The sequence below is a fragment of the Pseudopipra pipra genome, chromosome 4, assembly GCF_036250125.1.
Source record: "Pseudopipra pipra isolate bDixPip1 chromosome 4, bDixPip1.hap1, whole genome shotgun sequence".
NCBI classification, from domain to species: domain Eukaryota; kingdom Metazoa; phylum Chordata; class Aves; order Passeriformes; family Pipridae; genus Pseudopipra; species Pseudopipra pipra.
In genome coordinates, this window is record NC_087552.1 from 66,787,835 (window position 1) to 66,803,254 (window position 15,420).

Sequence of the window (15,420 nt, forward strand, 5' to 3'; positions counted from 1 at the left end):
CATAAGAGACAAGAGAGCTTTCCTTTAGATAAAGGATAGCTATCTCATCTTCCTCTCCATCGAAACCATGTATGATTCACTTGCTTTTGGAAAACTCTAAAGAATTTACTAACTTTTAACCAAAATCACTATATAAGACAACAGGGAAAAAACCATTCATTTCATATGGACAGTTGAGATCTAAGCAAACATCTAAGATCATTGTTCATTTATTTTACGTGCCTATTAATAGATCCAACCAATGTAACACTGTACTGCAGCTGTTCTACATAACCAAATATATGTTTACTGTATACTTCGAGCCACCAACACTTCATGAAAAACAATTTACAAAAACAAACACCATGTTATCCTGAATTCATCTATAGAAGATATAAAACTATTCTGAAATGCTTCTAAGTTATCACTTATAGCCAAAATTACCAGAATATCTTTGAAAACTCACCATCTGATAAATTTTACTCTAAGCCCAAGAGGGAGGGGGGAAAACAAACAAACAAACAAACACACACACCCCTTGCTAGGTGTACTAGTAAACTTAAAAATTATATCCACAGTAAGGAAAGAAAACATACTTTGGATTTAAAATAAAATTTTGTGCTTTACACTGAATCTATTATTCAAATCCTGTGGAAACTTGAAATGACATTTAAAAATAAAGCAACACATGAGCTGTGTAGAATTTTACCTGAAAACCACGGAAAGTTTTCCAGTAACTGAAAGCAACTAGAGGAAGATGATAGAAGTAACGAAACATCATCTCCTATAACTGAAGTCTCCTATACTTCACTATTTATTCTTGTTATCCCAAGTTCTGATGTTCCCCCCACATCCTGCATGAGTCCATCCTGGCTCCTCCCTTCATCTGAGCCCTGGCCCATCCAGATCAGCCCTGCAAGAGGCAAAATGCACTGTGACTGGACCAGAGCTACCCAACCGGCTGGAAGTGTGTGGCACCTACACACCACACACTCCTGCTGCCCCAACCAAACCAGGAGCCGTGCCCCTCTCTTAGTGAGGGCACGAGTTTGGCCATCAGATTATCTCATTACTGGCAGAAACCTTTCATGTTTGAAGTGACCATTTTCCTGTCAAATTTAATTGAATGTAGCTAACAGGTTCAGAAGGTGAAGAGAAAAATGAAATAAATCCCTTTAACTCTGGAATACTTTAAGCTGTGCTCATTCAAGATCAGTGAGCAAAGCTTTGCTAGACAAGATTTTTTGGAGAAAAAAACCCAAGTATATTGCATCTCTCAGTTAATGCACAGCAGCAGCAATGCCTTCTTTCAATGGATTTTTGCTGGAATGGGTGTTTCACAAGCATCTATACTTTACAGATTTCCATCCATTTTCTCCAGTGACAATACCTAAAGAAATCACTTCATCTGTTAAAACACTAAACTCACAATACGCTTTATCCTTCACCTCCACAGTCACAAGGCAGCAACAGTAACTTTATACTCATGTGTATGTAACACACACAAAAAACCCTCCAAACAACAAAATCAAAACACAAAGCCAACAAAAACAAACCACAGAAGGCAGCCTTCATGGGTCAAGGTTTTCCTCAACACTTTCTGGTTTAATCTGGTGTTAGCTACAATAAAGCTGAAATAGAGTATCAGACCTCTCAAGACTCAAGATCTAAAACAAGATAGAAATGAAAACCATAAAAAGCACCACAACAAAAATTTGAAATGTGTAGGTACAAAACAAAAACAAACCCCAAATTAACTAAGTTTCTACTGCTCCAAGTCAAATTACAGTTTTTAGTCCAAAGTTGCTTTTACATGTTTACTAATTACAACAACTTAAAAGATGTTAAGTACAGTTATTTGATTTCCCCTTAATCTTTGATGCATAACCATATCACAACATTCATCTACTCATTTCATGTGAAAGTATCAAAGATACCATAAAGTGTTACTGATTAACTGCATTTACTACTCCCTGTTTCCATGATCCCTTTACAGCAATTCAGTTACGTATATGAAAGGAAAATAAAATCTCCAAACTCTGAAATATTTTACTCCTTATTTTTTCAGAATCAATATCTGAAAGTCATACATAACATACAGTACAAAAATCACTAATTTTAAAAAGACAAAGCCCAATACACTAGCCAAAAATGCAAAGGAGTGTTTAATTAGTCTGAAGAGCACAGAAACTCCAAATCCCAGTTTAAAAGAGTAGCCCTTAACATCGCAGTTTTAAAACAGAATTCTGATTTGGTTTTGTGTATCCTAATTTTTAATTAATCTGCAAGGGAAACCACTCAAATTAGTGAGTGAAAAACGCTTTTGATGCTTCACTTGCTAGTGCAACTGGTCTGAGGCTGAAAGGTTGTTCTTTCAGTGGATAACAAGTGCATCCAGCAGAGCCGGCAGAGATCATTTCTCAGAATGCAATCTAACAAGCAAGGTCAAAGGAGGGAGTCAGGAAGGTGCTGAAGAAGTTGTTGCTCCTGTTTGGCTGCACCTTCAAGGACAATGTTTTCAGTTTCTCCGAAGGGTCACAGAGTCAGGCCAGCAACCCCAGCAATCACACATGCTGGTCAGCAGCCCCACAGGCAGGGGTTATTCAAATCCATCTCTACTCTGAAACTTAATTTGCCCTCAAGTAAAGAACAGTTAGACTTTAAAATTCCCCAAAGCAGCAACAATACTTCAACTTAATTCAAGCCCAGGACCGTTGGTTAGAATGTTAGAACAGAGTCCTCATGGCAAATGACATCATCTCAGCTTATTTATCACCTCAGCTTGTACCTGATCTGAAAAGCAGTAGTTCTAAAACGGGCATTTCCTGGAGCCTCTTCCCTTACAATGTTTGCAACTACCAACCACTAAAATTTCTGAACTGACAAGACTACAGTAAACAACATCTTCTGAGTGGCAAGGAAAGAAATCAATTATTTGCTTCAATTTGACTAAAGATTATCAAGATTACTCTAAATAAACAACAGATGCTTATTGAGATGGCAACAAATGTTAACTTAAATTATTACAGAACACTGTTATTGTACACACAATACTTCAAAGTGATGGGAAAGTAGCCATAAATTTTAATTTTAAAGTAAAAATTATCATAGATCAATATATGTGTAAAACCAGCACTTTTTAAGCATTACTACCTCTGATGAAAAGAAGCTTTCCTCAGGAAATAAACTGGTTTGCATGTTTCACATTTTACACCTTTCTCTACCAACAGGTTTGCACAGCTACTACCCCCAGCCCTACCAAAACCAGTATTTCTGAAGAAAAATGTTGAATACATAGCAAGACTAGGTAATATTTTCCCATTCCCCTGAGAAGGCTGATTAAATTATATGAATGGAAACTGCCAAACTCGGGTAATCTAGGAACTTCTACTAGTTTTAAAATATACCTGCTTTTGAATCTGTTACTTTAGAAGGCATATAATTTACCAGAAGAGCTTTAGACAAGTTCCTCAGCAGATGTCAAGTGACCTGCACAATGGAATAAGCAGAGTAAACTTACATTCACATCTCCTCACAACCCTTCTCAAATATAAAGCACACATCACTCCATAAGTGCCTAAGAAATATTTAATTACAGTCTGAATTACTAATACAGTAATATTTCAGAGATTGCTTTCTGCCACGCAGCATGGTCTGAGAGCAAGTTCTAATTTAGGAGCCACCAAAGTCAGAAATTCAGCATGACTTTCACTCCATGTCCTCACACCTCAGGCGGCCCCGCTGCACAGCACAAGTCGCGCTGATATTCTCTCCTTCATAGAAGCAGTGGGCAAGTCTGGTTACTATGCATTTTTCCCCTCAGAGCAGGACTGACTCATCTGCATAGCAACAGTTTGGGATTTATAAATTACTCACTATTCCCAACTGCTACAGTTCTTTAATAATTAAGAAAAGTATTTCCCCCAGTCAGAAAAGCAGTGGGTACAAGATTTACTGCCTGGCCTCCTAGGAAAGGACTTGTCCCATACAAGTTATGTGTAGGAGCCATCAACATGCCAAGCAGCCTTCTCCTACTTTGAAACCTCCAGTTCTATTATTTTACTCTATTTATTAACAAAATTGGATACTTCAAAATTCAGTTTTCTCCTCCCACAGCAAGTCACAGAGTGTTGCATGAGATTTATTAAGGGCAGTTCATGCTGCGAAATTACCCTTCAAAAACCAAGACTTGAATGAAGTAGTTTCATCCCCACTTCTGTCAGTCTCAGTGCTCAAATGGGTTTTCTCTATATAATCTCATCAAATGATCCAATTCCATGTATGGATTCACAGACTGGTTTGGGTTGGAAGGGGCCTTAAAGATCATTCAGTTCCACCCCCCCTGCCATGGGCACCTTCCACTAGAGGAGGTTATTCAGAGCCCCATTCACACATCAATTTGACACTGATGGCAAATCGCAAAGAATGAGAACAGTTGAGTCATTTTCTGTTGGAGACACCTAAAAAGAGCTGTCACAGAAAAATACTGATGCAGTAAATGACCTTCTTCACTCCACAGCATTAGTGAACCATACTCTAATGAACTTACTGGCGGAACACGCCAGCAAAATACTTGCTTCAAATGAAGCACAAAGATTCAGATTTCTCACACCATTTTATAACAGTCAGCCACAGAAAGAAAACATTCAATCAACACAACAGTTTTTGGCTAAAAAGCACTATTCTCAGCATGGAACCTCATATGGAAAACAGATCTCCAGAAAAACTACAAGATACTTAAACATGCAAACACAGTCATGCATATATTATTATCTTGCTACAGTAAAGATGTGTAAACTTGCTATTGCCTCTTCCTCAAAACTCTCCTAAGAAAACCCCCAAGCTTAAATTCTGAAACTGAGGTAAATTACATAGATCACTACATTCACCTAGGACTATTTTTACAAGATGGAATCAAATCTGCTTACTGAATATAAAGAAACACCAAAGCCACCTGCCCCAGAAGTCTAATCCATAGTTGCATTTCTTCCTCACTTATTATACAACTGCTCTTAAAAGAATATTTCCTTACTGAGATACTGAATTGTTACATCGAGATATTTAATTAACAAAAACAGAAGCCTATTTTAGAAACAGCCTGTATTTCCTTATTTTTAAAATAAATTATTGTGCTCTATTAAAAAAAAAAAAAAAAAAAGAAAAGAAAAAAAGAACGAATTTGTGGCAGTGAAGAACTGCCAAGAATTCCGGTGGCACATTCAGTCACGTTCCAAGAACCAGAGCCGTAAACAGCCTGCGCACATGGAGATACCTGTAGCTTTCAGCAAAGCGTACAGGAATTATCCAGCAGCAGTTGCAGTTTGGGAATTCACAAGCTGAAGGTAGACATGTTTTGTAAAGCTCTGTATAAAGACGTAAGTCACGGTGCAAGAAAACAGCACACCCCTGGTATATGATAATGCTATGACCTACGCAACTTTCCAAAAAGCAGAGAATAAAACAAAGCCAGCAATGAGCTTACACCATTGAGCTACAGCAGCATCTCATGAAAGATTTAAATGCCGTGCTACTCCTAGCCCCCATCTCAGCACAGCCACGGATATTTTTCCAGCTTGACTGGATTTTCCCCCTCCCTAATTGCTAGTTTTAACCAAAGCCAACATAGATTAAGAATCAACCTTAAAAGCAGCGCAGAGAGTGCGCATAATTACGTGCAGAACGACATGTGACATTCTGTATCAAAAGCAGACCCTGAAAACGCTAAAATGTAACACCCCTTGCAAAAGATGAGACAAAACAACTGCCCGCCTGCTGCCGGTGCTGGTGCCCCGCCAACCCCCAATACCGCGCATCCCAAATCCTCCTTCGCTCCTACGTCCTCTGCGGGCGATGACTCGGACGCTGCGATGCCCGCATTTCGCCCCGCACCGCCGGGGGGTCACCTCGCAGGCCGGGGGAAGGGGCAGGTGAAGCCAGAGGGCGGTGGGGGCAGCGCCGGCAGCCGCAGCAGCGCTCGGTGCGATGGAGATTCCAGCGCAGCATCCCGGCGGGCACGGGCTGGGCACCGCGTCCCCCGAGGGAGGGCTGGCAGCAACCTGCGCGCCCCCGGCAGCTCAGCCCCGCCGCCCACCCCGCACAGCGCCCGCACAGCGCCCGCACAGCGCCGTCCCGCCCCCGCCGCCCCGCTGACCCCGCACCCGCCGCAGCCGCGCACGGCGGGCACCCGCACGCAGATGGTTTTTCCGAAAACATGTTCCCCCCCCTCGCCGTTTTCCAGGCAGACGCAGGCCCCTCTGCGATCCCCTCCGGTCTGAGCGAGCCGGCTCCAGCGGCTGCGCCCCCGTCTCTCCTCGTCGCCCCCTCCTGCGCTCCGCGCAGCGCCCGCCGCCCCGTCACCGCCTGCCCGCCGCCGGCTGCGCCCCTCAGCCTCCCCCGCACCGCCGCGGCGCTCACCCGAGGGCAGAGGAGAAGGGGCCGGAGCGAAGGGGCCGCGACGGCCAGTGTTCTGTCCCTGTGTCGCCGTCTCTGCCCGTCCCCGCCTCCCGCCGCTCCCGCCGCCCCCTCAGGCACCGAGCAGCCCCCGCCCGACAGGGTGCGGCTCCCACAGCCCGCAAGCCCAACAACGGCGCCGCCCATTGGCGGGCGGGCTCGCGCCCGGCGAGCAAGCGGCCCTGCCATTGGTGGAGGGGTGGGAGGAGGGCGGGGGTCGGGGCAGCCGCACCGCCCCCGGCGGGTCCCGCGGCTCCGGCAGCGCCGGGGGGTCCCCGGGAACGGGCCGGGAAGAGCTTGGGACACGGGGAGAGGGGATTCTTGTGGCGCTGGATCCGTGCGGAGAGGAGCGGCGCGTCACCTACAAGGCTTATCGCGGAGCGGGCCGGGCGATAGGGACGGGCAGACACCGCTAAAGGCCGGACGCGGTGCGATAAGGGCTCGGTGGCGGTGTCTGATCCTGCCAGCTCGGACAAGGCCCGGGCGGGCCGGGAGCGCGGGAGTCGAGCTGGAGAACTGCCCTGGTGAGGGCTAGAGACACCTGTCAGACCCGAAGGTGTTTAATCGGCGGAATATCCTGCGGATGTTGAATTCCAGGCTAAGGAGAAGCTGTGCGCTTGGTTCAGGAAGAGCAGATACGTCGCGTAACTGGTATACAGGAGGCCTGATTAGATCTTTGTAAATCATCTCCTTAGATCTTCTGAATCCTAAGATCTTTCTGAATCCTGTGTAGCTTTCATAACCCACAGTTTGTTGCAGTCTCTGCAAGTAAAGCACCAACTGTAAACTTAACTTCTTCTGTTATCTGTCATCATTTTCTGTACATTTTTACTATCATTGCTGTATCATTTTAAGACTGCTGCTTTACACTTCTTTTTGGACACTGTTGTATAGAATCCTGCCTGACGAATGAAGAGTTGGGTGTCTGGGAACATGCTCTCAGAAACACTGAACTCTCTTGCTCTGCTGTCTATAATTCCCATCCCCAAGTTATCCATAAGTAGGGAAGGAAACAGACTGTAGCTAGCAGAACCTGATGGGTGCCTTCGGGAGACACCTCCCGTGGAATATGGGAGGAATCCAGCCTGCTCCAACCAGCTCCACTGAGGAAACACACTCCACTTACCTACTTCTCACTTTCAGGCAATTAATCTTCATCTGTTTACTGTTCAGAATGGGAAAACAGGCCGTAGAGATATATGTAAACTTATCTGTGAATTCAGCCTCCAAAAATGATGGTTTGGTTGTCAAGTGATGCTGCAGAATGATTATGGCACATCTGACAAAAAAGCCCTGCTGGACATAGATCTGCCTAGTCAAACCCATTCCACAACAGGACATGTGTTTGTGTAATTACTAATGATTAGCAAATTATGTCTGAACATCTTTTTGTAAGAACTGTTGCTGTAAGCCTAGAGGATTAAAGTCACTTTGCCTTCCTGTCCCCGTGTTAAACCCAGTGGATGTGTGTACATACCAGGCAGCACACTCTTGTCCTTGCTCTGGACCTGCGGGCTCCAGCCACCTGCCTCATGCAGTGTCTTCTCTTTGATTATCTGTCAAAATGCTCCTTCATCTTTTTCCTTCCCTTTCCTTCCCTTCCCTTCCCTTCTGTGGCATTTAACACATAAAGCTCTCTCTCTTCTTGTCTGGAAAAGTAAATGGGAGAATGAATCCATGTTAAAAGCAACTCAGAAAAAAAATACTGCTTTAAGCTGTTTTAAGCTGAATGGGTTTCCTCTCCAGCTCAGTGCGCGGCTCCGAGACCAGCAGTGCCAGGAAGGATGGGGATGTTGAGGACAGCAGCAGTGCCCAGGGGCTGGGGGAGGGCTGGGTCATTTCATTCTCTCTCTCAGTGTTTGTGTAACCACTGGGTGCAGCAGCACAAGCAGCTTGGGCTAATCAAAGGATGCCTTTTGTCAGCTCCTCTTCACTCTTCTGCTGCAGGAGAGTTCTGTTCCTTTACCCTTCTTGTGTCCTACTCTGTGACCTGCCCAAGGGCACAGGTCGCCACTGAGCCCTTCCAGCCTTCCCCCCACCCCTTGCATCACCTCCCATAATCTTGAGGCCAGAGAAAATATTGTTTTACCTGGCTAATCTGAGGGAGGGGGCAAGGCCAGCTTCCTGCTGAATCAACCAACTCGCTCTGCAGGCCGAGACTGTGACAGCTGATGCATGATGGTGTTTATTTTCCCTGTTCAGTTTTTGAGCTGACCAGGTTCCTGCCCTGCCTCTGCCCAGCTGCAGGAAGGGCAATGCTGCAGCAAAGGCAAAGGTAGGGTTACATGGGCAGAAAAACAAGGGAGGGCTGACGTGCACTAAAGCAGTACACTGTGATGCAGAAATAAGGCAAGACAATCTGAAAAAGCGCTGCTGCATTATTTAAGACATGAAGAACTTGTCTTTGTTAACTCTTGCCAGCTGGGTTTGCAGCATTACAGCTTCAACAAAAGGTACAGCATGAACCACACAGTAGTTTTCAGGCTGAAGTATTTGACTCCTTCAAGATCTTTGTGCTGCTGCTGAGGGCTCTGGGATAATGACCAAGGCAAGTTTGTAGCCAGTAGGCTTCCACTTGTCACCTGCACATCTGCACCTTTACTGGAGAATGGTTACTGGCCTTCAAAAACCAGAAAAATACTGTGGTGGATGCTAAGGACAGCAAAATGTTCCCACGAGAGGTGTCAGAACGTGGTGCTGCTCAGGCAGTACAGATGTTCCTCTTGCTGACTCATTCACAGTCAGTTGTTCTCCTTAGCAGGCTCGAGCAGCAGCATCACTGGCCTCAACTTACATCAAACAGCCTCAAATACAAGTGTCAGTGTGAATGTATTCATTTACAAATTACTGTAGTTTGGCTTTACTAGATATCAGAAAAATAACACTGTACAGTTATTTTTATGCAGCTGGCCTCTTTACCTGGCATTAGCACTTCTTGGTGCTCCAAGCTGCCTGAGAGAAGCACAGGACTGGATTGATGTCACACATCTGGCCTTAGGACATTTATCTTTTCCTTTATATGGGGTGCACTTATTTCACATAAGCAGTTCCAGGTCAGCTTTCTTACCTATAAACTGTGAATGATAGCATCAAGATAGATCTTTCTTGGCCTGCCAGAACTGTTCTGTCCTGACAGTCTGTTGGCTGGGCAGGACTTGCTTCCCTACTGTCATCATTCATTTTCATCTCACACAGATCTTTTACTCCATTTCCCAAGCAAAGTTCTGGTTCCTCTAAATAAAACAATGCCAGTATGCAAACTCTCTGCTGCTTTCCCCAGGGGCCTTCAAAAGGGGAGTCTTTGCATTGGAACTTCCTTGTGCCAGCAAAGTAAAAGCCAGTTCTAGGCCAGTCATACCAAAGCTGGAGCACTGGGAGGGTGTGCATGGACAAATAGAAATTATCTGTACAAAATACCCCAAGAGCAGCCCCCAAGTGCCGTGCCTCTCACTGGCACACAGGACTGTGCTGGTGGTGGGACAAGGGAGCTTAAGCACATGCAGCATTACTACTGAAAGACTTGTGAGGGATTTGTCTTTGGAATTATTCAACTTAAATGCCTTTTTTAAAATTATGTAATGGGTTATCTTACTTTAAACTGTGATTAACAGCAGTAATAATACCTCATAGTTTATGTGCAGTGTTACTAAATTTGGTCAGCGTAGGTAAGGCTATGTCTAAAAGTATATGAATTCATATTCTTCACAGGGAGCTGCTTTTTTGAATTCTACTGATTTATGCAAGGAAGGAGAGTTTTCCCAGTGGACTGAAAATCATATGTAGAGACAAACTCTAAAGTACATATGAGAAACATTCAATAGGAAAACTACATGAAAGAAAAAAATGTATTCTGGTCTACTTTCACCTCCCTCCGCAAGTAAACAAAAACACATTGGAGGTTTGTTTGAGCTGAAAAAATAAAGATAACTGAAGCAGCAGGTGGGAAAAGGACAGAGCAGCTGGAACAGGCCAATACTAAATGTTGCCAGATTTTATAAAATCTGTTAAACTGAGAGGCCGCTTTGGCTTTAACTATGAAAGATATTGACTTTTTGCTCAGGAAGCACAGAGAAATTTTTATACATGACTGAGATGAAATGTAAATTGAGCTACATGGTTCAAGCTGGTTAATAACAGTTCCAGTCAAATGCAACCAAAGGTGCAATGATTGCTTCAGCCAAAGGAACTCCAGCAACCGACATTCTTTGTGGAGGTTTGGGGTTGTTTTTCCAAAATGCTTTTCCAAGTAAATCCAATTCTTTCAATTGCAACATCTATGGCTTCCTAAGTATCATCTTCCTTCTAGTTCTATGTTTTCTGCAAGTTGCTTCTATATGAATTCCAGTGTGACTAGAGCTGCTGAAATTGTTTTTAGCTGCTCTCTGATGAACATCTTCATCCTTAGTAGTAGGAGAAGGAAAAATGTCACTAAAAGAAGTTTAGAACTTTTGAACCAACGTTAGAACTACAAGCAGAGAGTAAAACAAAGAAAGGAAAAAGGTACCAGGGCAAGTTCAAAGTAATGAGGAGGGCTGAAAAGCCTAAAAAAAGTATTTTAAGGCAGTTCATATTTCAGCTATTATTATATATAGGAGAAAATTAATTAATCTTGAGAGAAGCTTTGTAATATTAGAATATAAAATTTTTAATTCCCTTAAGTCATATTTAATTTTAAAATGACACATTTTCATCAGCACTCCCATGGTTAGGGTGTGGCTGGCATTTCCTTGGAAAAAAACCCCAACCATGAATTAAAGCACAGTGTAAATTAAAGCACAACATAATCAATGAAGCCTAAAACACACAGCTCGTGAGGCCACACCTGGCACATCTTTCCATATGTGCCCTGTAATAAAATCCTTTAGTAAGTTTCCATGGAACAAACTCTTCTGTTTTCTGTGCTGCTGTGGTGGCCCTTTCACATCACTGGCCTTCCCTATGGGAGCAAAACCCCATCCAAGTAAAGGGCTTTCCAGATCAGAATTTCAGCGCACATCAGCCCCCCAGCCAGAGAACTGGTTGTGCCCAGATCATACACAGAGGGCATTTGCACAAAGTGGTCGTTAAAAGGCAGAGAAGGTGGTAACTCAAAGAAGGGTTAGGTGCTTTTCCCTCATTTTAGATATCTATTTTACATATATATGGATTTTATATATCCAGAGATCTAATCCTGTAAATGGTTATTACTGTCATTTCTGTGCAAACCACCTCCAGTGAATATATGTGAATGAAGTGACATTAAAAACAATTCTTTGCTATCTCCAAGATTACATGCCCATTAGGGCCACGCCATGAACCTGAGAGGTTGGATCACCTGCTTCCTAGGAACTAGATGCTGTAAGGAAGGAGGTACAAGTGTGGGATTGTAATGACCATCCTGTAATTAAGATACAGGAATGGAAGCCCTGAAGGAATAGATTTGGAGTTGGCTGTGCTACAAGGCTTGCTACATACCTGAAGCCTACTGAACTTGATTGATCACTTCAGCCTGTCCAGTATTAAAGTGAGCTCAAATGCTCTCTGCTCTAGAAGTTGGAGTAGTATTTGATATTTTGGTACTTCGAGTATTTATAGAAAAAGAACTATCAGCTGTCCTATTGATGGGTCTGTAATTACAGGCATCTCAAGCACTCCCACTACTAGGAAAAAAAACCCTCCTTGAGATCAAGGAGTTGACTTTTTCATGAGATAGAAACTATTGCAACATTATGCAATTTGCTTGCTGCTAGGTGAAGTATTTAATGTTCAAAACAACTCTTTAATGCTTCACAAAGTGGATAAATTTAGGTGGTGCTCAGAAGTCCATTAGGTAAATTCAACCTCAAAGTCTATTTTAAGAATAATTTTAACACAGAAATATGAATTAATTTGGTTGTCATCTAGGTTAAGAGACATTCAAATGAGTAATTTTGCTAAACAACATTGCTACATATGTGAGAGGTGAGCCAAAAGATTCTTAAGTTTCAAAGACCCGGCTCATTAAGTTTCCACCTGAAGTTAGCTTTAATCTCTAGCTTCTATCTGAAGTCCCTTAAGATTGATTTCTCTCTAATGACTTCCACGCACATGCTCAGCAGCTGGAATCAGGTTGTGTGGATCCCTGCGTGGAACAGGCTGACCAGCAGATGTCCCCAGATTCTAAGTAATCACAGTTAAAACTTCCAAAATCTTCAGTGCCCTTTTGCACATTCCAAAGGATGAAGCACCAGAGGCTACAAATGCTCTCGATGCTTCCTCACACACATTCTTGTAAAGACTAAAGTTCTGAACCAGGGAATACTTGACTGCTGACACGAAGCACCTTTATTGTCATAAAAAGTGTCTGGATATTGATTCACTTTTTATGACATGCTGCCTATTGATTGATTGTCCTTTGTTTAATTTTCAAAAGCACTCTAATTTTCTTTCCCCTAGAACAGCAACCCCCCCCCTTCCCAAATAGCACCTGTAACACTTTTTACTGGAGGTTCAGACAGAGGAAGCAAGACTTTTTCCAAACTAGTATCAATTAGTTTTAACTTGGATAGTACCAAACTCATAAACTGTTTTTGCTCATCAAATGCTTCTACATTTCCCAACAAACTCCTTTAAAGCTAAGGAGCTTGCAGGAGGCTGAAGACACAAAGGTTGCTTTGTGGTGAAGGAATGAAGAGAGGCAGCTTAGTGAGAGGTATAGGAGATAGACTGAGCCATGTGTTCTAGCTGTGACTTTCTTCCCTACCAACACCAGAAATTTAACTTCGTTTGATTTGGCATTAAACAGACTAGTACATAGGAGCAAGAGGGCTTGGAGAAAAGTGTGCAAGTGACTGCAGATTTGTTTGGAACCCTTCTACCTGTTTCTGGAGGGATGAGGGGATTACCTTGCACCGTCTGATGACCGGAATGCCAGATTTCTCAGCGTTGCTTACATGAAGATTTGCTTCTTGAGGGGACTGACAACTAATTCCTTTAACTTCATGGTTAGAAGAGTCCAACAGTATCTAACACAACTACAAAAAGAGCATTAAAATGCACACCCACGAAATTAAAGATGACCACACAAAATGAGGTGAACTGGCACTGAAAGTTTTTATCTGTTTCAGAAATCTATACATTTAGATACAAAACGGCATTAACACAAAAATTTACATATTTTCAACTCTTGTATTACACAAGTAAAGAAAGTGTTATGTTGTAGATGTATGTGTACAATATAAAAATCTTCTGAGTGTATGGGTGGAAAAAAAACCTGAATAGAGCCCCAAAGAGAACATACTGTAAATATGACTGTCATGACACAATGAAGTCAATTATTCCCAGACAGAGAAAAATTTACTTTCTAAACAGTGTATGTGAATACTGTAAGAAACTTGAACTTGCTCTGATATACATATATGTATTTGCCAAACATGTTTTTTAAATGCTGTCTTGGCTGAGCCTTCTTTAGAGTCAATCATGTCAGAGTAGTGAATCACAGGGATACTAATTTAAAATAAAAGGAATTAGAAACTTAAGATATTCAATGAAATCTGAATTTTGAGTACTTAATATACACATAAACCCTATTAGAGCAGGAACAGAGATCAAAAGACTGATATTGTGTATGTCTGTCTCTTGCAAAAGATGGAGGCAGAGTTTCTTGCCTCCATTCCTGTGTATGATCCTCATACTACATCTGATTAGTAAGGAAAATTCCTTAGGGACTAAATCCTGGTTTATTGTTTTCATAAACAGAAAATTCTTATTAGGTGATGGTTTTGTTATGTTTTTAAAGTTGTGGCAATCTAGTGGTAACAACATTAAAATGGGCATGTGTAAACTTTGAAAAGGCAACAGAAAAAAAAGAAGTTTGTGGATACAGATTCAGACTGAGATGCCATAACTGTATCAGCTGGATAATACCTGACAGTGATTACTGCAGACACTGTACTCGGAAGGTACACGTATGTATGAGGTGGCTTAAAAAAAAAGCCAGATTTCCTGATCATCTTTACCCATAGTAAATCAAATAGTTTGCACAGAAGTCTTCATTATTTACACGTCAACTATACAAGTAATACAAAAGAATATCTCAGTTGAGCACCAGTGCTGACTTTAGGAGCACTACCTTCAAGTCAGAGTATTAGTATTCCCTGTCACAAGTAAATTCTGATATACGTCCACAAGTTTCCATTTTCTGGATCAGTTGTATTCAGTCCACTTCTTTGTTCATGCCCATCTTTGACATTCCAAGAAGATTAGTGATAGCAGCAGTTTTATAAAAAGTCTGGGTATCCTGGACAGCTTTCCCAGCATAATCAGTTCAGATCTTTTTGAAAGAAAAGACCATCAAATCCACGGATCTGGATTGTAAGGTTTTACCAAGAGTTCTTTATATGGTGTTTATATACAATTCATGTGAGAATAAATGGTGGGAACAGACTCAGTTTGTGTGTGCAAACAGCAGGATGTCCAGCAGTGGCAGGAGTCCACAGTCGACTCAAGGGCAGTGGGGTGTCAGTGAACTAGGGCTGTCATGTCACCTTGGTTTGGAGTAACCATAAGGACACCGAAGCATCAGGCTGTCATGACTAGGTAACACATGAGTGCTATAGTACTCAACCAAACTTCCCATGTTCAAAAACATGATGTCTGAATCCAGGTAAAACTTGTCATCCTGTTGTAGAACAGAAACCATATGTAATCATTGACAGTAATGTTTCCAACTCATTGTTTAAAGAGAAAAAGCTGAAACCCCATCATCAGAATTAAAGAAGTTCTTTCAAACATATGACTGCCTTGCAAACTCAAGAATTTAATATTCCATCCTTTAGGATTCAACTGGAGCTGAAATTTAGATGTGAACATTTACAGTTTATCTTTTGTGTGATACACCAACTAGACAGCCCAGATCTGAGTACTCAAACTCTCATCCTGGACAAGATATTTGTAAATCAGCTGATTTTTACTTTCAGGAACGGCAACAAGTTTAGACTTTAACTTACTAATTCCAATATATACCTATATGCA

At 42.4% G+C, this 15,420-nt stretch overlaps 2 protein-coding genes across 17 annotated transcripts in view; both read right to left on the bottom strand.

Annotated features, from left to right (window-relative positions):
• The window catches only part of ADD1 (adducin 1), a 63,583-nt gene extending 57,076 nt beyond the window's left edge, over positions 1–6,507 (bottom strand). For 13 of the 14 annotated variants that reach the window (XM_064653373.1, XM_064653372.1, XM_064653369.1 and 10 more), the window contains exon 1: positions 6,394–6,507. The gene's annotated coding sequence lies outside the window, so the exon portion shown is untranslated. Of the gene's footprint in view, positions 1–5,815; positions 5,940–6,393 lie in introns of those variants that run through there. The other variant, XM_064653367.1, reaches the window with a different exon arrangement.
• A 6,969-nt stretch (positions 6,508–13,476) lies between these two features.
• SH3BP2 (SH3 domain binding protein 2) overlaps positions 13,477–15,420 on the bottom strand; it is a 35,718-nt gene continuing 33,774 nt past the window's right edge. For all 3 annotated transcript variants that reach the window (XM_064653383.1, XM_064653382.1, XM_064653381.1), the window contains exon 13: positions 13,477–15,067. In XM_064653383.1, the coding sequence (XP_064509453.1) occupies positions 14,930–15,067 (138 nt within the window). In that variant the 3' untranslated portion in view covers positions 13,477–14,929. The remainder of the gene's footprint in view (positions 15,068–15,420) is intronic.